Raw genomic sequence first — 26,184 nt, forward strand, 5'->3', positions numbered from 1 at the left:
GGAGAGGGGTTGGTGTCTCCGGGGTTGTTGCTTCTTCTCCAGGGAAAAAAACGTTACGGGTCGGCTTGAAAACCGGCTGCTAATAAACACCGTGAGTTTTCCTGAGTTTTGCTGCGGGGGCTTTTTTTTCCATAGGCAGGTTGTGTTCCCTGCAAAACGCCTGGAGGTTTGTTCTAAAAGCGTTTTGAAATGGAGCGTGAGTAAAATGAGGGGAAAAAAAAAAGCAGTTATGTAAAGATACAAGAGTTAAGGAGTTTGATGAAAACAGGGAGCATCTGATGTTCCTTTGCATATGTGGAGGTATTCGAGGCCAGGTTGGATGGAGCCCTGGGCAGCCTGGTCTCGTGGTTGGCAACCCTGCTAGATGATCTTTAAGGTTCTTTCCAACCCAAGCCACTCTATGATTCTTAAAACTATCTATTTGCCTAGTATATACCAAATTAGACACAAAGGTGATACCAGTAACTCTTTTCAAACGTTAATTATGAACATATTAGTCCAATACAGCTCATAGTCTGTTCAGTTGTCCCTGTAAACTACGTGACCACATTAATGAGTAGTCAGCTTAGTCCGGCTCACTTGGTATGCACCATTATATTAATTCTGCTTTAAAATGCGTGACAGCTACTGGAAAGCTACAGATATCCTTGAATCTGAGATAAGAACGTTTCTGTAATTAAATATATTATGTAAATAAATGTAGTCATGTGAGTTAAATATTTAGAAGGTGAAGGAAGTCTTTTCAGTTGGAACATTAAACTCCCAAGATCTTGAATCACCTTGGGGAGAAGCTTCCCTGCAAAAGTTAGCTAAAGAATATGTGTTATCAGGACTATAGCTAGTTTTCCCTATTTGTTTCCCCCTTCCCCCATTAATACATTGCTAGACATTTCAACACAGCTCTCATAATTGCTTTGGCGAGAAAACAAAATTTTAAAGTTTGAGCTGAGGAGGAGCATTTCATTTAGGCCCCGGTCATAGTGCTTTCTTGTGGGTTTATTGTTACTAGTGCAAGAAGTCATATTGGTTCTTTTCAGGCTCAATCTTGAGGGATGCTGGAGGCTGCTTTCAGGATGGATTTGCTCTCCATCTAGAGAACTAATTTGCAAGCATGGCCCCAGGTGCAGTCTCAGAATACGCTTTGAAGGATGCAGGACTGTCTGTGCCTGAACGTGCCGGAAGGGTTAGTGTGTTAACAGCAGGCTGGATGGCTTAGATGGTTTAATATGCTGCTGGGCACATCTGGATCGTCTGTCTGCTGCCTGATGATGAGACCAGGATAGATGGAAGGCAGGTGGATCTAGAAGAGTTCTGGACTCTTAAGAATAGTGTTAACCAATACACGCACGCCATCTCTATGAGACTACAATAGGATTACTAATACAATGATTTAATTGAAGGGTCTTCAGGATTAGAGTTTAGGGGAGAATATAAAACATTTGAAAGAAAATATGAATAATTATTTACTTTTGAGTAGCAAAAATTAGACAACTTAAATAAGTTATTTTTTTTAACAGCTAAGTGAGGTTGCCAGTGCATCTGGCAATTTTGAGGATGCTTTTAAAAAAGATGACATATTAATAATTTAATATTTCATACTTTCAAAGCCAATCCTGCAAGTAGATAATGGTGTATGTTTTTTACCTCTGTTAGAATGCAGATGGGACTGTTAAGGTTTAGTAAAGATAAGGACATATCTAAGCATGTGAACAGTACTGATGAGTTTTCTCAGTGAGATAATGGTAGGTCATTAATTTATAGGTGTAATCAGTTTGAGAGGGACTTCATCATTACTGTGTACTGCCATGAAAAATCTCAGTGTTTTGGCCAGAATCTTGCTTGCTTCACATTCCTCCTAGAAACTTTCTTAGTGCAATAGCACTTGTGTATTAGGAGAGATTGCTTAAACAAGAATCACTGAATGTCTCACTTATTAGAGACTTCAGAGAAAACCTCAGAAAAAGTTCAACCAGGAATTTTTTTGTGGTTTAGAATATGGTGATTGATAAAGTTATTTCCTGATGTCCTGTCCACTCCATTTTCTAAGGCATTGATGGAAATGGTGTTCAACAGCTTGTTTTAGTCCTCAGCAAAATAAAAGCAGGGAAAGCCAGAAAATAAATTTCTGAAAGGGGGATGTTTATGTCTTTTAAAACAATGTCTCAGTTAGATTAATTCTTCATCGTGGTAGGATACTCTTTCAGCTAACATTTTTTAAAAAGTAGAGGGTTTTCCCCCCCTTCTGAATAGGAATTTAAATTCAAGGGCAAATTGGGCTTGAAGAGCTTTCTCAAAATAATAGCTTCCTAGTACTTCTATGAAAGGAATAATTTTTATTAAATGTTTCTCAAGTATTTTTAGTGTGTTGATTTAGTGAGAAAAATCTGTGACAACAGACTGCTACAGAGGAAATGAAATTATATTTCCTGGGATACTGCTAAGAAAGGCAGGCAGGCAAATTGGAGTGGGAAGTTCTTCACAGAAAACTTCAAAATATGTTACATCAGGAAAATTCTGCATGAAAACCTTAGCCTGCTTAATTTTCCTGAGCTTTCCAGATTTAATTTCACATGAAATGCAGAATCTCAATTTGTTGATCATATTGTTTCAGTCTTTCTCAGTACTTAAATTATACACAGTCGTAAATCCAAATGAATTAGGGGCACACTATAATTCAGTTAATTTTTCACATTAGTGAAATATATGACATAATTTAAATACGAAATTTTAGTTCACCCTAAGTAATTTATTTCAGTTCACCTGTACACTTGAGGCATTCTTTGTGAAAGAGGATGTTTCAATAGGGGTAAAAGACCTCTGGATATTCTCGTAGATGGGGCTGAACAAAACTTGTCACAGGCTGCTTTCATTAAAATACCAGATACACGGGCACACATACCCATACAAACGGATTTCAGAGTAAATTAATAACAACAGGCCATGTAGGGCTGTTAAGGAACTGAGTAGGTTTCTCCAAGTTCAGGTTACTAATGGAGAATATCAAGACCATTTTTCCTCTAAATTGCTCTTGCAGCAAGCAAAGGCATTCAGAAGCAGAATGATGGAGGCTAATATTTCTTTCTTACTGTGGCCTGCTGGGGCACAGAACTGTCACATTGTGCTGTGTAATACTTTTAATCCCTGGTATATTTTCAGGGAAGGGTACAGTCAAAGAGTTCAACTGCACGTGTTTCATTTGATGTTTCCTTTAAAAACAGGCTTTATGTGTTTGTTTAAAGCTTCTACTGATTGAACTACCCTCTTTATGTCTGATATTCTCTTTTTACCTAGCCTCTGAGCATGTTGTCATAGAACAAGAAGTCCTAATGTAAGCCTGAGTAATTTGGATATATAGAACACACTAATGAAGAGAAGTTTGGCATTGTTCAAAAGGTGGCTTCATATGGTGGTTTCTTCAGTGGCAGCTCTCATTCCAGCTCTATGGTTCTCATGTCACCTCATAAACTAGGGCTTATGGCTGGTTTTACCTACCTGGGTTTTAATTAGATAATTTCTCGGTTCTGTTTTGGAGCATGATCAAACAAATAGTCAACTGTCACAACTACCGAGGTGATGGGCCTCCAGAGGCACTGCTTAGACTAGATCTGTTCCCAAAAAGTCATATATAGAACTGCTGTAGTAAGTTCAGTTAACTGAGGGCAGCTGGTGGTCATACAGTTCTAGCTGTTTACTTAAGCTGAGACTTCATAAAGTATGCTTGTAATTGTAACTTTTCACTGAAAATATTTACTGTACAGCTCCATATGGGTGTGAATGCAAAAGGAAATGGTGTATGTTGTCATATATGGCAGGAGAAGTACCATGCATCTTTGCCAGTCATGGTAAATTACTCAGGAGACACTTTCACTTCATAATTAAGGTGTGTGCCAACAAGTCTAGGAATTCCTATTGTAATGGAGAGTAAACAATTCTGCCTTTCCTGATGAAGTTTTCCTGTGCAAGGAGTAGTTTTTCAAAAAAACATCTAAAAGCACTGGAGGAAAATGCCCCATAAGCAATTTGATAAAAAATTTGAAGGGGAGGGAAGAGAAGAAGATGTTCCAAAAGCTCAATTGGAATGATACAAAAGATACTTCTAATCAATTAGTAGAGCCCCTGTGATAATAATCATGACCTGCAGTGGTTTGATCTTGGTTACTGAATAGATGGGTAAAATAGTTGTGGTGCAAATGCATGTCTCTCCTTCACTTCAGGTCGAAACCAGTGACAACAATTGAGCAGCAGGGACTAGTCAGTTTTTAAGATTTTTCCAGCCTTCATTTGGCACTGCTATTCCAGTGTTTTCTGTGACAACGAGGGATGTGTCAGACCTGTGACACTTAGGCCTTCTGGAAGGCTGGAGACAATCTGCCTGATTTCCCCTATCCAAGTCAGTATGCTTTCAAGTTAAGGATTGCTTTGGTTTTAAAGACAACATCTGATCTTTGAAACAGACAGACAAAAATTATAGTTGATGCTGATACTGAAGAAAAGCCAAGGAAGTTGAAAATGGTAGCAGAAAAGCTTGCTGTTAAGGTCTTCTGCGTTTGAGTAGTTTGCAGTTGTTTGTACCAAAGAAATTTAACCCAGTCATCCACCAAGGATGTTGAGTGGGTAGTTTTCTCAATGCAGTGAGTGTTAACAAATGAGAGGGGCTAACCAGTAAGAAAAGCCTAGCAACAATGTTTTGCGTTTGAGATACTATTACAACATTAGAGAACAATCTAGTAAAGGGTGAACAAAGGTGCCCAATGCTGTCTATACAAATAACTGTTGCATATTATTGCCAATTTCCTTGTTGTAGTGTTTTAATGAATGCAAAGTAAATACCGTATATGTTAGAAATGGTACTTTGAGGAATGCAAAGGAACTGTGGGCCAGTGATCGAATAATAAAAACAAACCAACCATGGCAGAAATGCCAGACAAGAGGTTTTTCTCAGTGTTCTAGGTCCGAGACAGAGTGGTTTCCTTTGTTCCTCTGTTGTGCTGCTGACATGGCAGGGCAAAGCAGCCACATGTTGTTTTGACTGTCCCTATTGATCACGGGCTACTGGAACTGTTGACAATGGGGCTTTAATTAGGGCAGTTTTAATGTGATGATTACGTGGAGTTACAGGGGCTTGTTGGCTACTGTTTTTCCTCTGGGTGTATGTGTCGTGTTGTTCTCCTTTCACTGAGATTTAACCCTGATATTTAGTGTAATTTCTCCTGATGGGATGAAGTAGCATGTAAAGACTTTAATCTCCTAACGATTTAATGTTTGATGATTTTCAGTGAAGAGATTGATGACCTTGGAGTCATGAGTGTGCAGTGACTGCAGGATGGTTGTTTTTGATTTCTCTAATGCTTGGGAGGGTTGATAATCCCATTTGCACATACATGTACATTCATACCAGCATATTTCTTTCTAAGTAATTTTTTGCAAGATTTCCAAGTAGGTTTTATTTTGCTGTTTAACACAGGAGGGGGCTCATTAAGTGTGAGTGGTTTCTTTAGCTACAATAAAGAAGTCCACCCTTTTGAAATTGAAACTCTTTTTGTAGCATTCTATCACTTATAAGGTATTTTATCCAAATTTTATTTTTCATTTTGCTTATCCATACTTACACGCTACACTATATCATTTTAGCCTTTAGAACAACATGGTAACATGGCTATTTTAAACCAGCCTCTCCTTTGGGCATCGACGAGATCATCTCAGGACCACCGGGATTATAAATACTGTATGAGAAGGTCAGGTTTAAAGTTTCCAAATCTCCATAAGAAAGCAAGCTTAATTTTCAATCCCCTTTATAAAGCCTGATAAATTTATTATCCTCTACAAGCATCAAAAGAAAGCAGCTGAAAATTAAGATGAAATGACATCTATTCTGTTTCATTCCTGTCACAACTCCCTAGCTGTTGTTACCTTGTTTACAGATATAAGAAAAGTTATTTTCCTTGGATCATATTACGTTCCACAGGGACATGACTACACGTCTTCAGAAGAGAAAACTAAAGATGGGCAAACGTGTCTAGCTTTTTCGTGTTTGATTTCCTTTATTTTAGGAGTCTGCTAACATTAGTCAGAATGGCTTTTCCGGTATAGCATTTTCTGTCAATATACCTTGAATTCATTATTTTCTTTACATCATCTGCTGGAGTTAAGTATGTGTTTTGTTATAGTGGTCTGTTGTAGTAGATTGTTTTTATGTGGTTTGACAAAACTTTAAATTCAGTTTGGGAGAAAATAACTAGAGTCTGAGTGTCTAGTTTGCCTACACTGATTGCTGTTTAAAACCTGAGTTGAATTAGACCTGACTTGTCCAGATGCATTTTTCAGATACTTAAGAAGACCAAGGTATCCATATAAGTTAGGGTCACCTTTTTGTTTGTAGTAAAGGAAAAATACTCCATTATTAGTGCAAATGATGATGTAAGCTTCAGTTTGGGGTATTTGCATTATAAATATTTTATATATTTCTTTAAAAGGTCAAAAGTTTTGCTCGGCTCTTCTCAATAGTGTTTGTGACTATAATCATACTAGTTACCTCGTTAGGCTTTAGAAGGTCTCTTTCCATGGGACTTCAGGAGTTTTTTAAGAGATCACTATTTTAATTGGGAAGGTGGGATTCTGTGGATTTTGTTCATTCCGTGAGACAGTGAGAAGGGACACAGCAGGAACACACATGAACAAATGCAGGAACTGGGCATAGCAGTCCTTTGCAGAGTTGTTCTTACTTGAAGCTGTTACTGCAAACATCTTATTTGGGAAGAAGAGCAAGGCAAAGTAGACTTGGCTGATGATGATTGGTGTCAGGAGATAAATACTTGCAACTCACTCCAGCTCTTTGTCACTACTGTAGCTTTAAAAATCACTGCTCCCTCCATTCTCCTGGTCTATGTATACTTCTGATTATTCCCTAACCCAGCTCTTTCCAGTGGCTTGAGTTAAAAAAAACACATTATGATCCACTTCTTGGAACTGAGTTGAGGGGAGTTGGGTGCTATCAGGCAGTAGTTTAACTGGAAAAATTATCAAGAAGAGACTTCCAGTAAAGGAAACTGTAACAAGCACCTATGGCAGCAACCTCCCAACTGGAATGTACAGCACCTCCAGTCATCTGACAAAAACTTTCATATCCAGGTAACTTTGTGCCATTGTGTCTAAGGGTCTGAGTGCTCAAAGCACTTAATGCATTGAATTTCTCTGTGTATTGGGTTTCTTCTTTTAAACCAGTGATGTTCTAAACTCATTTGCAGTGGTCTAAATCAAAAGAAGTACCATGAAAGGCAATGGATTTACCCTATTATAAAGTTTGTGTCAAAGCCAGTTATGCTGGTAACACTTTAGCTAAATTTATTCAAGATAGTTCCAGGCAGTTGCTAATGTAAGCTAGGAATGTCCATCATGAATTAAATTGTAAAGAGAAAGGAGGAACAATTAATGTAACAGTGTTCCTTCTCATTTATTCAGAATCACTTATGAAATGCTAAAAATGGAAGAAAATTGCTCAATCCAGATAAGAAAACTGAAGTATTTTATAGCCTGTTTCATAGTATGGTGAGAGGTGTTTGGCCTGCATGTGCAGTTCAATTTCATACGATGTTTTGCTTCAGCAGTGGATGGAATCAATAGAGCTGATTGATTGTTAAAATGAAAAGTGGCCGGGAATCATCTTTGTTTGCAGATGCAGACTGTCCAAACTGCTGGTTTGTAGCTGGTATTCCAATTCATAGATTATAAATTCATAGATTATAATGCCAGAGGGGATCATCTTGTCATCTTGTCCAAGTACCAAGGACACAGTATTCTAGTAGCAGTTGCACCACTGCCAAAAGGAGAGGTAATACAATCTCTCTACTCCTACTTGATGTTCCCATTTATACATGTGAGGTTTGCCTTAGGCATATCAGCCAGTACTGAAACTGCTCAGACACCTCCACATGCTTCCTAGCATAGATGTCTCCCATCCACAGTTTGGCCTACCTTTTTGTTTCCAATTAATTTATTCTAAATCTGGTCACAACAGTTTTATACATTCACTGCATATACCAGTTGGCTAAGGAGCTCAGACTGCTGCATGCTGCTGGCACAGCACTCAAACGATAGTCATGTCAGCTGTTCATCTTCAGTAATGAGTATCTGTTGGGTTTTTTTTCCCCATTGCATTGATTAGCATTGCTAACTGGAAGAGGATGAGAACTGATCACTGTGGGACCCATCAGAAATATACCTGTTTCCTGTTCATCCTCTAGTTATAGTCTGAAACTATCATCAGGTTTTAAGGCATTGTTATATGTGCTCTGCTTAATCAGTCTAGTTTATTAATCAAGTTATGTTTGGGCATTGTGGTGGACTACTGAGCAAATGAAAAATGCATTAACAAGTGGAAACCAGCAGAGCATCTGAAAACACTCCTGCATATACAGAATGCTGTTTCCTGCACTTGTGAGAGCAGGCAGAAACACATCTGAGCATCAGGACACAACTCATTCCTATTCAGACTTGTATCATAAGGCTAGGTGGGAGAAAAGAGTTCCTGCTGCAGGTACTGAACACCCTCACTGCTGCTTTGAATAGAAATTCTGTTTCTACCTTGGGATGTTTCAACTGCAGAGAGTAGCAGAGGTGATTTAAAAAAAAACCACCCACAATACAGAACAAAACATTAGTCTTGAAATGGCTGAGCACTTTGGAAAGTGGATTTGTTTCTGGATCTTTTTTTGTTAAGTACTACTAACAAGATAAATACTATGTTCTTCTCTTCCAGCCTGTTCATAATAATTATTGATGCTCTGAAAGATGGTATTTATACAAGCATACCACTGTTAATACTGGTAAAATGGAATAGCTTCTCAATGTAGTGTATTGATGCAGTGTTTGTGTTCACATACTATAGAATAGTAACCGAAGTACCTCACTTCAGTGCCTGAATCTCATATCACAAATAGGTCAGAACATTAAAAAATTGGAAAATTTTTTTCTTTTTCAGTAAAGTACTTGAAAAAACATTCTAATGTTTTTTGAGGCAGCTTAAGTTCCTTTAGCTCATTCTGGTGGTAGGCCAACATATAACTTTACACTTTGATTATTAGAAGTCTGAAAATATAGATTAAAATCTTCCAGAAGAAATTCCTGGTTTTATTTGTGTCCAACTTAAACACTCTTTAAAAATAATTTAAAAAAAAAACAAAACAAAAATGAAACCTCACCATATAGGATTACTCTGCTCTGAAAATAATGCCTAGTATGTTTCCTGTTGGTTAACTCCTGAAAACAGCATGTTGCAACTCTTTCCATTAACTTGAAAGCCTGTTTTCCAACCTGGAATGACAGGCATTTTAGCTTGTTGAATTTAAACCATGTTGCTGGTGGCTACTGGATTTTGGAAGAAAGGAGGTATAGCTTGCAGCACCAGAAGCAGGCAAAATATATTGAAATTATACATATTTAATACTGTTAATAAGAGTCTCAACTTCTAGTGCTTTCAAAATTAATAAAAACTGATTTATTAAGTGATGTAGGTACTTTCAAAAGGCTGAATACTAATTTTCCACTGCAGGCTATGAATTACTTCAGTGAAAGTTACTTTTTCTTAGGTGCCTGATTTAAATGTGAAGAACTTCAACACCTACCAGATCCTGTTAGAAACAAGCATTTATCCACTCTGAAACTTTAATGCAGCTGATGCGAAGAACAACAGTCATGGCTGCACCGTCAAAAAGTGTTGCTGTAGCTAGGCAGTGCCTCATAGGAAGGATTTTTTGTTGTCTCTGGAGATGAGCTTCCTGAGTCATACTTAGTTCTTATTATTGCTATAGTAAGATATCTGTCCTGTTTTCTTTGGCATCCTTAATACTTTCTAGTTCTCAAGTCCCACTTCATTGCTGTAGTTTGCTGTAGTTGATAATCCCAGTCTCCTGCACCTGGTAGGTTTCCTGCATTTGGTACAGTTTTAATAGAGTCACTAGAGATTAAAGTGGCATAACAGAGAGGACACAAGTGTTACTGAACATGTAGGAATCACTGCAGAAGCAGGAAGGAAGGTTTCAGGTTGAAGTGGATGCTAATGTTCAAGACTGCTGTCATCCCAGTTGTGCTCTTAGACTTTTGGAGCCTCAGCAGCTCACCTAATGATTCCTTCTTGGGAACAGGACTTCCCACACCAGTGTAGTTTGGGAATACCCCAGCTTCCCAGATTTTGGAAGTGAATGCTAATTATTATTTCTCCTCGTACTATCATTTTGCAATACAGATGATGCCAAAGTGGCACTGGCGATTAATCTGTCAGAAGTTGTTACCTTAAGATTCCTTCATTAGAGAAGCTTTTGAAGAACCACAAAAGAAGATAGATACCATCTCTAGAGACTTAGGAAAGCACAGTGATGAAAGATCAATAAAATTCAGGTGAGATCAGTGGTTCACAGCAGAGGTTCTGTGAGCTGGGTCTGGATATTAAATGGCAGCTCATTATGCAGAGCTGCATTTGAAGCAAGGGCCAAGCAGAGACACCAAAAGTCTTTTGGTCCAAGTAGAAGCACCATGAGGTTCCAGAGAATACTGTCCCTAGGTGTGCGAGTGTTGACACCACTTTAATGAAATACCATTCAAAGAAAAGAAGGGAGCTTACATGGTTGCAGAGTACCAGGTAGTTCTGTGCACCTTCAGTCCTGTAATCTTGAGATTAAGCCCATATAAGCTTTTAGGTTCCCCTTATACTTTGTTAGCAAAAGAAATGGCTCATATAGACCCTATATTGACTCTCAGAACTCCAGTAAAATTAGAAAAGGATTAGATATCTTCAGTATCTGAGCTATTAGACTGCCAATATACTGTTAGAATTATGAAACTGAACATGAGAGATTACTGAGATGACTAGGTAATAAACGGAAAGTATCTCATCAGACCAGTGGTATGTTTTGCAAATTTGTCTGTTGGGCAATTCACTGCTCTGCCACCACTTTAATTATATTTGTAAAAATGTAATTAATTGAGCTGCAAAAATATACTCGGAAGAAACTTGTTTAGGAAATGCAGACCAACATGAGCAGTGCACAAAGTTCCAGAGCAGTCAACACTAGCTTTAAATTAGAGAAGTGCTGTTTTAGAAGGTCTGTCACTGAATTCTTGATTTATATTATCTGTCCAGAGAGACTGAAAGTGGATTTGGAGATTTTTGGCAATTAAAAGATGGATCCTATCTGCTGATGTTTCTGTACTTCAGCATTTTTTGTGTATGCCAGTATTCACAGCTGATTGATTAATGTTCCTTTTTAAGCATTTGCTAAAGAGACAGCATTTGTGTGAGTATCAGTTGTTCAGGAAAATTTCCAAAAGCATAAACTATCTTTCATAAATGTTCTCTCTCTGGTATATCCCACCTCCTAAAATTTTAGGATACAAGAAAACACTGACTATAATTTAGGAATGCTGTTACCTCAGACTGTGAGTCCTCAAGCCTGATTTAACTTGTTCATATTCATGTAGAAATTGAAAAGCAGAACATAACTATAGTATTAGTGACGACAGATCCTTTTGAAGGAGCCCGGTTCCCCATTTTCTCAGGAAACATGACAGTCATTTGTAGTAGAGATTAAATCAGTGTTAAATGTTCATTCTTTTAAAGTTTCTGTCTTGCCATTGTCTATAGGCAAGCAGAAGAGGAAAGCTGATTGTCTCAGAAGTTACTAGCATCTTTCTCAAGCCTGATCCTGCTATAATAAAAATAAACTAGTGTTTCAACCAGTGCAATCCATCCAATCTCAGACCTCTTAAATATAATGTAAAAGGAGTTTCTTGCATGATTTATTAGCCTGCGAGGTAGTTCAGTACCTTTAAGTAGATCAAGTTCCTGCAGCTGGCTTATTATATCTGGGAGGCAAGCTAAATACCCAGGACAGTTCTGCTTTCTTCCAGATTCTCCGGACAAGTTATAACTCTGCATTAGCAAGACACTTGGGAGTCCTTCCCAGCCCAAGCATGAGCTACCTAGCGGTTTACTAAATCAAATTAAATTTGTGCATGCACCAGTTTTTCTGTTATAACTCCTACTCAGCTCTCCCTTAGCAAGTTATCTGTTTAAATTTCATTGTTTAACTCGTATCTCCCAAAACATGAGAATTACTTTTGTCATATTTAAAGGCGTATTTCTTAACATTTTCCTCTATCCCACTGCTTAAAAAAAACTTTATTTTTTTCTTATAACCTCTATCTTTTATTTTCTTAAGGTTGTGTTTCAGCATATGTCCACGTTTTTTGATTAATGTCAGTTGCCATTTCAATGTATATTAAATGCAAACAAATGGGCAAATAAGTAAATGACGAGTAAATGAAACTCTGTAAGAACTTGTGTTATATTGTTAATGTTTAGAAATGACTGTCCCTTCTCAGAGTTTTTGTATAACATCTCCACTCATTCAGCCAACACTCTTCTTTATTTGCAGATTACCAGTGGCAGTCTCAGTTATCCTCTCAGTAGATACTCTCATTCTAGACACTTCTATATCATTCAGACTTCATGTGAAATCCATGAAGATTTGTAATCATTTTTGTAAATGGAAGACCTGTAGCACCAGAGTAGACAAGGAGTCAGGTTTCCCAACCTTGTCAGTAGGAGAAAGTTACATAATGATAGAACAGCAACAAACATTAAGCCCGTTGAGAAAACTGGACTTTTAATTTTTAAAACCCTTTACTGTTTCTGCTCAAATCCACTCATGACCTTGATTTGCTACCTCTTCCTAAGTCTGTGTGTTGTCTCATCATTATCTTCTAAAGCCATTTGCAAAAAATCAATTTCTTGAAGAAAATTCTCAGGTCTGGCAGATGGTTGTGTAAGGTGTGAACTGTAGCAGACTCCATAAAGTCGTGGTGGCAGCAGAGTTAACTGAGAAGATCTCCTTGACAAGGAGGGAAGCTGCAAAGGCTACACATGCTCCCAACGTTATATAGACCTTCATCTTGAACAACTGGAGATGCAGTAGCTGTTTGTGGGCATGCAGGAGGAGCTTCCATTCAGAAGGAAGTATTGGGTTTTGTAGGCTTAAACCCAAACGAAAGAAAAAGAAATGACCATGCACAGAAGATGCCCCAAAAGGACGGGCTTGTGTAGGAATGTCAAGAGACAGGATTCCATGAGTGGTGGTTCAATCCAGTTTTGTTCCCAGAAAGCTTCATCTCTAGCCTCTGCCACCACTCCCACATTTACTCTTGCTCAGCCCCAGTCCTCCCTTGACTCTGTGGTATCATTCTGCTTCCTAATTCTGCACAGTCCTGCTGGAATCCTTCAACCCCCTGATTGTCCTGTCTGAACCCTTTGTACAATACTACAGCATCTCAAGAAACTATAAGGTCTAGACAGCAGTGACTTGAGACATGAATGTTTAAATAAAAAAGGTGATCTTGTCAAATCATCTGCTGAGTTTTGAACAGTGGTATGAGACCATTAATTTTCTGATGTTTCTTTGTGTTGCAGGGTGGCAATAATGCAGGCCATACTGTGGTTGTTGATGGGAAAGAATATGATTTTCACCTGTTTCCTAGTGGCATCATTAATCCAAAGGCAATTTCTTTCATTGGTAAGGCAATTTTGGAATTTACTAAGTTTGGAAGGTCATCATCCAGTCTTTTTTTTTTTTCACATTGCTAGCTGTTTAAGGTGATGCTGTATTTCACTGTAAAGTTATTTGATGCAAATGGCATGATAAAAAAAGTTTGCATTGCTTTACTGCACATTAAACTCCTATTTAAGGGAGGCAAATTTAAGCCTTATACTTGTCCAGAATTATGATTCTTTCTGACAGAAAAAACATAACCAGACTGTGCAAGAAATGAGTGTAGGTTTTAGCGAGTCACAGAGCTGTAGTTGCAGTTTTGTTCCATTTGATAATTTCCAAATGGATGATTGAAATATATAAAATATTTTTTTTTCTCTCTACTAAATATGGTGTGTTGTCTTGCATTCCACTTTACTCCCTTGTCAGTTAGTAAAGACTGTAACTTAAGTTAGCCCAAATTTAGGCCGAGACACACTTTTGCAGATATTTCTGATGTTCCCAAGAAGGAAGCAGCGGTTGTTTCCAGCCCACTACATCAGTAATCCTCCACGTCTCGTCAGTAGTGCTCTGTGTTGCTTGTGAATTCTATATTGTAGCTCAAAAGCAGGGAGAAGGCACTGCTAATGCATTACAGCATAGTTGATCTGAGTTTAAAACAAGTACATTAATACTGAAGAAAAATTAAATACTGTTGCACAGACTAGTCAGTATTGTAAGGCCATGGACTTCTTTGAGCTTTTACCAGTGAACAATTGAGGCTGAAGTCGTGGTGCAAAGTCCACCACAAACAAAGACAAGAATCCGCTTACCTCAGCTGGCTTCAGAGAAGGAAAAGGCATTCACATCTGAAAAAAACAAGCTCTGTTTTTTCTGATTTTAGCAGGCTTGTAGCTGCTTACCCAAAATGAAGATTTATCCAAAAAGTCCTCGAGATCACTTTGTGAGAAATGTGACAAACTTAGTCTTACTTTTTAAATAAAATTTCAGACAGCAAGTGTTTACATGCCTTACATCCTAAGAATGAGAATTTTATTTCTTGCTTTAAAATAAATCATTTATGTTCCCAAAGGTAATGGAGTGGTTATACATTTACCAGGCCTGTTTGAAGAAGCTGAAAAGAATGAAAAGAAAGGTTTGTAGAAAGTAATTTTTAACCTTTGTGCTGGCTGCCATGTTGAGGGGTTTTTTAAGCCTTTGTTTCTGACCATAAATATTCAGTGCATTCTGGATTTTAAATAATGAGAAAAGCAATATTTAAAATGTTGAATACTGTTGTAATCTTCAGATAGGTTTTCTAAAGCAATCTTTTAATGGGTTGTCAGGGAGTTTTATGGTACTTGATACCACATCAGATAGAAAATAAAATCCTAAAGTGTGTGGCAAAGCTCCCTTTGTCTTCAAACAGAGGTGATTTAACCCAGAGTTTCTGTGTCTCCATTTCTGTTCCCAAGTATAAACTCAGTTGGTTCTGCTTTGAGTGAGGCTTTGGACCAGATGACCTTCTAAGGTCCCTTACGTCTTAAATTGATTTATGATGCTGTGTAGAAAAAATCTCTATATTCTGAGGCATACATGGATTTTGTGATTTATTGTATACCAAGTTCAATGAGAGTCTTTTCTTAAAACAAGAATTGTGTGTAAGCTGCAGCATTAGGAGTGGTTTTGTCCATTCCAAAATGAGAAAGCTGAAAAAGTAAACAATGAGAAGTTTGTTAATGAAAACATTGCTAATATTTGATCACTTATGTTATGTCCTTTTTGTCTACAGACATATTAACAAGAAGCTATATAAACTAGAACAAAGACACAGAAAAACTAAAAGCAAATCTCAAAAGTTTGATCAATCAGTGTAGCTGAAATCCTGCTTTTCATTGTATCTTCTGACAGGTTTAAAAGACTGGGAGAAAAGACTGATTATATCAGATAGAGCACATATAGGTAAGTGATGATTGAAGGGGGCTGTAAATGAATGCTTAGTTCATGGTGCTAAACTACATTATTACTCCACAGAACAATCATGTATTTGATCTAATATGGTGTCTTTATATGTTGTGTATCTGAAGCATAATAATGGAATTTATAAAACCCTAAAGAGTGATTTTCAGTGTTTAAGGAATGCTCGCTCTGTTTTTGCATGAGGAGACCTGTGCACTATCAGTGATAACAAAGGCACTTTTCTCTTGAAATTATAGATGTCTTTGATTTAAAGAATGTTTTTCTCCTTTGGTCTCCCATTATGTGCATTTGATTTTCTGTTGCAGTGTTTGACTTTCACCAGGCGGTAGATGGGCTCCAGGAAGTGCAGCGTCAAGCACAAGAAGGAAAAAAGTAAATATTTTCAGCACCTTCATTTCATTAACAATTATGCAAATTTGAAAAATTGGTGTACTTTTGGAAGACAGAAATGCAATGTATCTCTAAAGAGCCTTGTTGATGTTTCTAATGCTGTGACTCTGTTCTGCTCCTGCCTAGTGAACAAACTCTGAGGTATTACTGAAAAGGAAGGGTATGAATTCTTACAGGTTTCCCTTTTCCAGTTCTCTGCAACGTATAGAGACATTCTGAAATTCCTACCAAATCATCAAAACCCATTTCTATTAAAATGATGTTTCCAGTCTAGTTTGATATCAGACTAGTGATGCTCTTTTGAATCAGGTCTGAAGTATTGGTGTGATTAGATTCCATGCTTGTAATTGTTTATTGTATATTCATTTATCCTTCATGGAGATATTAGTTTCTATTTTAATTTTAATCTTGCACTTTAGCACAGTATGTAACTATTCATGCATCATTATTCTGGTTTCTGAAAGAACAAAGATTTATGTGAACACACTATATTTTTCTCTATCAGTCTCTTGGTTTTTTGATTCCATTAGACAATTTCAGCCAAAAATTAACATAAAAAGAGAGATCTCAACATTACTGTATTTCTAAAATGCACATTAAAATAGACATGTGGGTAGAGAGACAGTTTCATTTTTCGCCTCGTTAAGGTAAGGGCTGCAGCAACAGTTTGTTGGGATGGAGCTGGCACGAATAATGCCAAAGCCATAGGAAAACAATTTGATTGCTCACAGGGCTGATGGTTGTATACAACAAGTAGTCAGTGCTACAACTGTGAAAATGTGAAAATTTGTTTCCTATTGTTTGTGGTAAGGAATGTAGAAGTACCACAGGATAGGTATAGTAACCATTATTACTGTATAATATATGTATATACATACAGAATTTCAACTAAGCTTGTCTCAGCCAGACTCAAGGCTTAATGCCTCACTGCATATCATGAATATTTGCAATATTTATGCAAATCCGCTGAAGCATGAAAGTTGCTATACATTTATTATTATAAAACTGTAGTCTTTTTTTTGTCTCAGATATTCTACCCCGTATATGGTATATTGAAGAGCTTTAACAAAATTACTTAGCTTAAAGCATATTTTTGCATATATTTATACAAGTTTGGGGGGGTTTCTTTTTAATTAGTATTGGCACAACAAAGAAGGGGATTGGACCAACATATTCTTCCAAAGCTGCACGAACAGGCCTTCGAATTTGTGACCTCCTTTCTGACTTTGATGAATTTTCTTCAAGGTACAACTATTTTCATTTCTAAATATTATGTTAGAGTGATACATTTTGGCTGACTGATTTGCTTTTAAGGAGATGTTTTTGAATATGTGTCTGAATTTTGTATATAAACTGTCTAGAAGGAGAAGAAAACTGGAAGTAATGTGTGTGTATATTTCCTGTACTTCAGAGTTTCTCGTCATTTAAAATGTAATTTTGTACATTGGGAAATGTACTGGTTGAGGTATCGAAGCTTTGGGTATTTTCTCTTGACAGCTCTCTGTATGTACTATGTATAATATAAGCTGAGTTCTTGCCAAAGGTTCTATGAACAGTAACTCAAAGAGTGTTCTTCATAGATACAATTTCAATATTTTACAGATTTAAAAATCTGGCACAGCAATACAAGTCAATGTTTCCCACGTTGGATATTGATATAGAAGGACAATTGAAAAAGCTAAAGGTAAGGGTTTAACACTTGTAATATTTGTTCATTTTCAGGGAAAGGATAGAAAAAAAGCAGTAATATTTATTTTAATTTAAAAAGTAAAAATTAAGTGTACCAGAACTAATACTTATTAAACTAATTAATTAATTTAAATGAAAAATTAATATTTTCATTATTATTAAACCTTTTAATAAGCAGTAGCTATGCTTTGTAGTAGAATGTTCTCTTATAGTGGATATTAAAATGAAATTTGTGGATTATTTAATTCTCTTAAAATATTTTATTTTTTTGACATAAAATAACTGTTGTATTAAAGTAGCAAAGAGAACACAGAGTGATGCTTGCAGTTAGCAGTTTCCAGCCATGACTGATCTAGTCTGTCTGAGAGACTTCCATGCTTGCTGAAGAATTGTTTGTGGAATCTGTGTTTCAAGATCTTGGTATTACAAGAAAAATGTCTTTTTATAAATAAATTCAGAAGAGCCACTGGTAAAACATCTTCTTTCATGAATAGGTAAGAAAAAAGGATGCTCTTACCTTTCCCAAGTTTTATCTGGTGCTTGTTCAGAGCTGACACCCTGCCTTTAAAGATGTTTTTTAATATTTATGAGTAGTGATTTTTTGTTTTTTTTTCTTTTGGAGCTTGCACTATTTCCAGGTCCCACTCTCAGTGTGTGTAGGCTATAGACACACTGTATAGAGACTATGTCAACAAAATGAAGTAGGTATAAAACATGTCTGTGAATAGAAACCCTGCAGGAATTATGGCTTTCTAATGCCATAACAAGTCATCTTTACTTATATGAGTGGTTCAATATATTGATTTGTTTTCAATACAATATAAGCTAATGGTTGTATTTTTCAGGTAAAAGATGGTTACCAAAGCTGCTGTTTTAAAGTTAACTGTATGTTTCATGTTTCTAAAGTGAACACAGTGTTCCCTGCTTCCAGCCATTGTCTGGGGAAGCTGACATTTCTACTCAAATTTGCAGGGATATGCTGAAAAAATAAGACCTATGGTTCGAGATGGTGTGTATTTTATGTATGAAGCTCTTCATGGCTCCCCAAAGAAGATCCTTGTTGAAGGAGCCAATGCGGCATTACTTGATATTGACTTTGGTAAGTTAAATTCTAAACTCAGTTTAACTCCTAAGATGTAGTTTTATTTTGATTAATTTTATTTTGATTTGTGTTTTTATCAGCTTTACGAAAAGCAGGAAAACAAAGAAACAGAATAGTCTTTCCTGTAATAGGAACAGGTCTCCCAAAAGTAAAGCACATTAAGCCAGAGATTGTATCATTAACAGGATTAAGTGCTTAGGGTTTAAATACTGATTTTTTTTTTTACTGAAGCTTATTCCAGTGCAGTTGAAATTTCACTCCAGCTTCTTGTCTTTAGTAGTTCTAAATGTGTGTATGTGTGTACATTCCAGGCACCCACTGCAGTGCTGCTGTAATAATTCCTCTGCAGTGGAGGGAAGATTAAACTGGTGCAGATAACCTGTAGCTTCTTCAGTTGATCTCTGCTCTGCTCTCATACCAAAAGCCTAATTGAATTACTTAGGACTCCATGAAGATGAAACAAGGAACTGGAGAGATATTCCAATCCAGAGTCATAGTGTAGAGGTCATGAATGAGCTCTGAAGGCTTAGAAAATTTGCTGCAGGTACTCAGAGCTACTTTTGTAGAGCGCTGGGCATCTCAGACTATGACCTGTACAACAGGCTCTCTGTGGATGTTGCGGAAATACCTTCTGTGATACATGGGATAATGAAAAGAGCTTCACACAGCAGCAGCATCCTGTAATAAATCCAGTACTTAATGGAAGTAGTATTGAGATGTTTTTGAATTTCTCCCTTGAGGGCAGTGCTCAGTGAAAGTTGCAAAGGATAAATGCAGAAAAGCTTACGTGTTGGAACAGATCACACATACTTGATACCTCTTTAAATATAAGAAAAAAGTCTATTTTCTTACACTAATAATATGCTTATACAAATTGCCAGGATAAGTCAGTTATTTGAGTGGAAAAAATCCTTCAGTTTGGGGGGATTTCTGTGGAGCTTTAGAAATCTAAATACATATTGTTCACTACAGGAAGAAGCAATTTGGGGAAGAATAGCTTAATTTGTTCTCTTAAAATCAAAATGGAGACACGCAGTGAGAAGAATTTGCCCTGCTCTTTGTCTGCAATTTCAGTTTAGCTTTAAAGCCAAATGTACAGGTGAAAATCTCCCTTCAGGGAGGAAGGAAAATCAGTCTTTGTTTCTTATTGTTGCTGAAACAGGGTTGTGCTGTTGTGTTTTCTGACAGGCACGTATCCTTTCGTGACTTCCTCGAACTGCACCATAGGCGGCGTATGCACCGGGCTTGGTGTTCCTCCCCAGCACGTTGGTGATGTGTACGGTGTGGTGAAGGCGTACACCACCCGGGTGGGAATTGGAGCCTTCCCCACTGAGCAGATTAATGTAGGTTTAATGTTACAAAATGCAATATATACTGTTGCCAAAAAATAAGGTCAATGGAATGGGGCAAGGGTATACCAATTGTAAATAAGCACCATAATAATAATGTCAAGCCAATCACACTCACTGAGAAGAGAATCACATTATAAACTTAAGGTATTTTTCTTCAGAGGAGAGAAACATCAGAGTGGTGATGTTCTGTTACAGTGACTGCCCTTCTATTGTAATAAATGATGTGAAAACAGATTTCATCATTTTATGTAATATCATTAGGTGCGTTTCAGTGGCTGGAGTTTGTTGTAGGCTGAAACTGTCAGTGCATCACAGGAAAGCTTAAATTACAAGATACAACTTCTGTGCTTAACAGCCTGTGTTCTGTGTCATTTGTAGAATAAACGTGGCGTGTGCATCAGCCAGTCATGCACTAATTGATCAATAAAAAGAAGGGGAGAGATTTTGATTCTTTTAAACTATCTATTGTATTTTCATTATCAAGAAACTAGAAAGCTTGGGGTATCGATTATGAGCTACGCACACAGCAGTCTCTGAGTCGGTGATCCAAATCTAATTTAAGGGTTTAGTCACTAAAATTCGTTCTCTGATGGTTCAGATGAATTGGTGATATCCTTTAGTTTTATGAATCATGAGCATAAAGCTTCTTTCTTCATTTTTAACGCATAAATGCTGACAGCCCAAAGGAAAGAGTTGGCAGTTCCATACTGTGGTAGAACCGAGGAGCCCTACACACAGTCAAGGAGCCTGTCAACCTAGACATTGTATAAGCATTGATCTTGTCCCAAGCATTTAAAGTCTTGCACCCAAAAACAATAGATGCAAAAAAATTAGGTGAAGAAAGTAAATGCAAACAAAATGAAAACAAAGGCTGAATTGTCAAGGAAATCTTCCTATCAGATGAAGAAGGAAGAAAAGTGTCTCCTTGGAACATGAAATACTCATATTAAATAAGTACTTTGGAAATGCTAGTGACTGAAATACAAAAATCCTGTGCATGAGGGACTTTATTTTCCGTCCTAGTCTCCTCCTAATAATTTCCCCCCTCCCCCCACCCTACAAAAAAGCCTTGGAATTGAATAAATGTATTTTTCTTGCTATTCAATTATATTTGTTTTCCTGCTATTTTTCAGAGGAATACCATCAGCATTCTTTCTGTCTCCTTTTAGGAAATTGGAGATCTTTTACAGTCCCGTGGCCATGAGTGGGGAGTAACTACAGGCAGAAAGAGACGCTGTGGCTGGTTAGATCTTGTCATTTTGAAATATGCTCATATGATCAACGGTTTCACTGCGTAAGCATCACAGATTTTCCGCTACATTTGGAAGTGATAATTTTGTGCTTCGCAGAATAAATATGTAGGTAACATTAATATAAGTCCAGTAAAGTGTTACATTTTAAGCAATAAAATAATTCACAATGGGCAACTGAGAATTGTCTTAATACTAATAATAATCTTAATTCCTTTGACTTTTTTTTTTTTTCAAATCAAGGGATTTTACGACATCATAGCAGTGATTTTTTTTTTTTTCATATATGTTTTCACTTTGCTTACGTCAGATGGACAATGTAGATTGGCTCAATATGTCAGTTTTCTAACAGTTTGCTCTAGTGTTCTTGATCCAGTGCTTTCCTACTGTCTTATGTCATGATCTAGAACCTGCTGGTTTTGAGCTTGGGTTGACTCTAGTGGATCGTATGTGTAAGACCAATGCTGCATCATTTGGAATCACCACCTCTTTGAGTGAAATAGGTGGGATGATGCAAAGTGTACAGCAACTGTCACAGCTCTCATTCCACTCCCAACAGGTTCATTTATTTCCAAAGGAGTAGTATAATATTGTATTATAAATGCTGCTTTTAATGGGCTGAGTTTTCTTTTCATTTGGACTGTGTGACTGACTTGGTTGATAAATTATTTTATAATTCAAAATAGATATTAAGTTGACATTTTAAAGGAAAAGTGGCTGTTCAAAGGAACTGTTCAAGAGCAGAACGCCATCAGCTAGCTTATGTCTAATGCTAAAATGCTACTAACTATTACAAGCCATTAATTTATAACTAATTACCACTCTGTATTTAAAAAAAAAAAAAAGTTGTAAAAGTTTGATTACATTTTTGTTCATATAAAGTGTAGACTTACTCATGCATTCAGGCAGACTTCTTCATATATGTGAATACGTGACCCTGGGCATTTTAATATCTTATAAACTGAGACTTAATATTATTTATGCTTCTAATGTTACAAATTACCTTTGTTCATTAATTTATCAGAAGGGTTTTTAAAATATTTTTTTACTTAGATTTATATTTTGCTTTAACTTACACAGCTCTAGTTTACATGGAAGTAGTATTAGGAAGGCATTATGTTTCCTTCCATTTCAGTTCTATACAATATACTGCACTTCTGTCAACAAAACTGTGTCATCTCTGGTAACTGTGATAGTGAAAAACCAGTGTGTTCCTTCAAAAGGTTCATTAAACTGACAACCCCTGATAGCACATCCCAGGCACTGAAAGTCAGTCATCCCAGGCTGGGATCTTTCCTACAGAACTGTATGCATGATTTTAGTAACCAGATTATGCTTGTAAAGTCTGTTTTAAAAGTGTAATTCAGTAAATAAGTCTGTCTTATAGTTGTGGTCAGTAGGAATACCAGAAATAATCTGGTAGTGATGTAAAGTGACACGCCATCATACACACACACACACACAAAGTCCAGTAAGTGCCACTTTACATAGTCAGCTTGTATTTCCGTGCACTGAACTGAGCCCTGTGCATCTGTATGAGCAGCCAAGCATTTGGAAATGTGTCTTAGTAACTCAATCGTGTTCATCTGAGAGGTGTGAATTCAATTAACAATGTTCATAGTTTAATGTATTTGTGTATTTCTGCTTGCTGGGTTGCCTAAGCTGGATTTGTGAATACAAAACTAGAAGAGGGGAGGCGGGGGGAAGAGATGGAAAGTATTAAAGAGGAGATTAATCATGTGTGTGACTAACTGATGTTTTTCTGTGCAGTTTGGCATTAACAAAACTGGATATTCTTGATGTCCTTGATGAGATTAAAATTGGTGTTGCTTACAAATTGGGTGGAAAAAGAATTCCATATTTTCCAGGTATGTTGTTAAATATCTATGTTTATTTTTCTCTTTCCTGCCTGTTAAGTCATACCTGTTGGGAAAGGCTGTTTGCTCTTTACAGTCAGGCTCGATTTCTTTTTTGCTAGATGTTCTGTAGAAATTTGCAGAGCTGTGATATCAGTACAAAGACTACTGCATGAGTGTATTAGCATTTTCTAGTCACTTTGTGTCTGCATATATGCTGACAAGAAGTTCAGAGCAAATAAAATATTGTGTTAGAGTCTCTGTCTTGTCCCATTAGATGATTTTATTAACAGAAGGAATCTGAAAGTCAGCAAGATTCAGGTCAGTGACCGTGTATCATTGGCAGTAGCCTCTAATGAAGTAAAGTAAAAATAAAATCCGTGCCTAAGCTGTGCGAAAATTAGATGGATACAAGCAGGTTAAAGCTGCTCCTGGGCTACCATCATATAACTATAATTAACAACAACATTGTGCTTAATAAAAATATACATTGCCTCAGGAATATGCTTCATCTTAAAACCTTTAAGATGTAATAATATCTAGTTTTTGTACATGAATCATGTTTTCAAGATGCCTGTAACAGTCTGTGCTGAGGTGAGGGGTTTGTTCTGTTGAGATGGGGGATTCTGGAGGCACGGAGAGGGCTCGCAGCAGCCAGCTTTACTGCCACTGATGGGCAGTGAGAATTCCAGTGGGGAAAGGCTTGCAGACATCTAAGTTTTTAGCAAGCCTGATTTAACCCTGTTCCATGAAGGTGAAAATTTTTGAAAGTCATGCCTTGTCTACAGAAGGACTTCTGTTTTATTATGTGCAAATCTGAACCAAAAAATGGAACTACTGTAAGCATCAAATAACTTATTTCCTAAAAAATACTACTGTAGTCTTCTGACAATGTAGAGTGCATCCTACAGTTTTGACAAGAAGAAACTGTGTTACTGGATCCTCTTGAATTCCTAAATAACAGAAATTAATCTCAATTACTACTGGATTCTCTTGAATTAGAGTTCTCTTCCTAAATAACAGAAATTAATCTCAATTACAAGTAAATGAATTATCCAACCAGTAGAAATACTGTGGCTTTTTTTTTTAATTTATCAGATTTTACATGTTTTGAAAAGACTTAGGTCAAGAACTATAGGTATGTTTTTTAAAGTGGAGCAGCTAAAATAAACTGTGATTAAAAATTGTTCTACCACAGCTAATCAGGAGATATTACAGAAGGTGGAAGTAGAGTATGAAACAATGCCTGGGTGGAAGACGGACACAACTGGTGCACGCAAATGGGAGGATCTCCCACCCAAGGCCCAGAATTACATCCGCTGTGTGGAGAACCATGTTGGAGTGCCAGGTAAATCTTTCTGTAGATGTACATGTGAGGATGCCACAGCAGACAGGAATAGCTCTGTAAAAGCACTCAATTTGTTAGTCAGGGAGTGGCTTGATTTGGGCAGGAGGCAATGGAAGTACCTGTGGTTGGGCTGATGATGGTAAATGACAGCTTGCCAAGAAGCAGCAAGGGGGGGTGGTCTGCAGGCAGGTCTGTGGTGCTGCAGAGACCTCCAAGCTGTTGCTGACAAGGATTTAACCAGAGGAAAGATAAATGTGTATTGTTCTTGGCAAACTGCTGCCTTCTGTCGGTGAAAACTTTGAGATCTCTGCACCATGCTTCAGTGCATAGTTAGTCTGAAGTCTTCCCTTTACTGTTCTCTTCCTTTCACTTTAATTCCTGCACTGCATCCCTGTTTGAACATAGACTTCTCTTTTTTTTCTTTTCCTCTCTTCCACCCTTACATAAGGAGGTGTGTTGCATAATAGATGCAAGATTGTTTAGCCTGATTCTGCCCCTTTGGAAAAATGAGAATCTTAACATGATCAGTCTCCAGAGGTTAAGCCATCCTGCTTTTTTCAAATCTAATTGCTAGAACTCTAGAGGTGCCAAGAGCTAGGTGTGGCATGAATGGTGGAGTTTGAAAAGCAATTTCCACAGTAGCAAACTTAGAAAGCTGGCATGTGTTCTTTTATTTCCATAAAGCACTTCAAAGGTCACATTTGGGGAGTGTGAGTTAGTTGCAACTATAGAAATTCCAGTATTGTTCATGGATTAGGAAGCATCTGATAGCAGAGCCTGAAACTCAATGAATTGCTCGTGTGTGGTCGTGGGTACAGGTGTGGGTGATGGGGTATGTAAATAAAGCTCCCCTTATTTCATTTCTCAGGTTCTTGGTGTGAGAGCAGAGTGCCTTGGTGGGTTTGACGGCTAAAAGAGAACTACCTACAGTCAGTCATAGTATCCATAGGCCATGGCAATAAAGACTGTAGTGGAACAATTATAATATGGTATTTGAGGTGGCTGCTCACACTGGATAATGTTTTTAATTGCAGCTTTGCATTTAACAATATTATAACATGTGTGTATGGCTGTCTCCTGGTCCACATCAAGAAAACCTCACAGCCTGGCAGAGCTCTTGCTGCTTCTCTGCAGGGATTTACCTAAACAGCCTGTCACTCAAGACAATGACAGTTAAACCTGCAACAAACATGCTTGACCTTCTGTTAGGCCTTTCATCTGCAATGCTTTGTGTTTATGGTATAATTATTTCATGCTTTCACACTTCAGTATGTTGCACTTCTAGTGTGGTAATGCAGCAGGAGTAAAGTGATTTTTGACAGTAAAACTTCGTAGCATTGTGTTTCAGCACAAAGTGGGCAGTTCATAGTGAAGTATGATGAAAGGTGAAAATTATTCCAATTCATTGATGATAATATTTCCTTTCAGTAATTGTTCTAATAGATCTGTTTTCTTCCCTAGTTAAATGGGTCGGAGTTGGAAAATCAAGAGAGTCGATGATCCAGCTATTCTAAAAGAAGAACATCAGTGATGAGAAGCACAATGTAGCGTTCATCAGTTCCTTGCTGCTTCCTCTTTAAATGGAGATGCTATTTAAAATCAACATGTTCTTCTAGGAGTTGAATAGAAACAAAACATATATTCTGTATTGTAACATTTTATTTATCTTTAAGTTCTCAGTAAATTCAACATAAAATCTC

General features: G+C 37.2%; 1 protein-coding gene across 1 annotated transcript; it reads left to right on the plus strand.

Annotated features, from left to right (window-relative positions):
- The first annotated feature begins 1,111 nt into the window (after positions 1-1,111).
- ADSS1 (adenylosuccinate synthase 1) lies at positions 1,112-26,184 on the plus strand. The gene is made up of 13 exons (XM_010171278.1): positions 1,112-1,183; positions 13,460-13,562; positions 14,611-14,673; positions 15,429-15,479; positions 15,803-15,869; positions 17,025-17,132; positions 17,490-17,571; positions 18,549-18,675; positions 19,867-20,021; positions 21,200-21,324; positions 23,051-23,148; positions 24,335-24,484; positions 25,946-26,184. The coding sequence occupies exons 1-13, from the start codon at positions 1,112-1,114 to the stop codon at positions 25,996-25,998; spliced, it is 1,254 nt and encodes a 417-aa protein (XP_010169580.1). The 3' UTR covers positions 25,999-26,184.

This window comes from Antrostomus carolinensis, unplaced genomic scaffold (assembly GCF_000700745.2).
Source record: "Antrostomus carolinensis isolate BGI_N321 unplaced genomic scaffold, ASM70074v2 scaffold20377, whole genome shotgun sequence".
Taxonomy (NCBI): Eukaryota; Metazoa; Chordata; class Aves; order Caprimulgiformes; family Caprimulgidae; genus Antrostomus; species Antrostomus carolinensis.

Excerpts from the sequence above, each read along its gene's own strand:
- ADSS1 (XM_010171278.1), top strand. The coding sequence starts at position 1,112 with ATGGCCCCAGGTGCAGTCTCAGAATACGCTTTGAAGGATGCAGGACTG. Across the intron at positions 20,022-21,199 it reads TCCCCACTGAGCAGATTAAT|GAAATTGGAGATCTTTTACA; the intron begins GTAGGTTTAATG and ends GTCTCCTTTTAG. Across the intron at positions 23,149-24,334 it reads AAGAATTCCATATTTTCCAG|CTAATCAGGAGATATTACAG; the intron begins GTATGTTGTTAA and ends GTTCTACCACAG.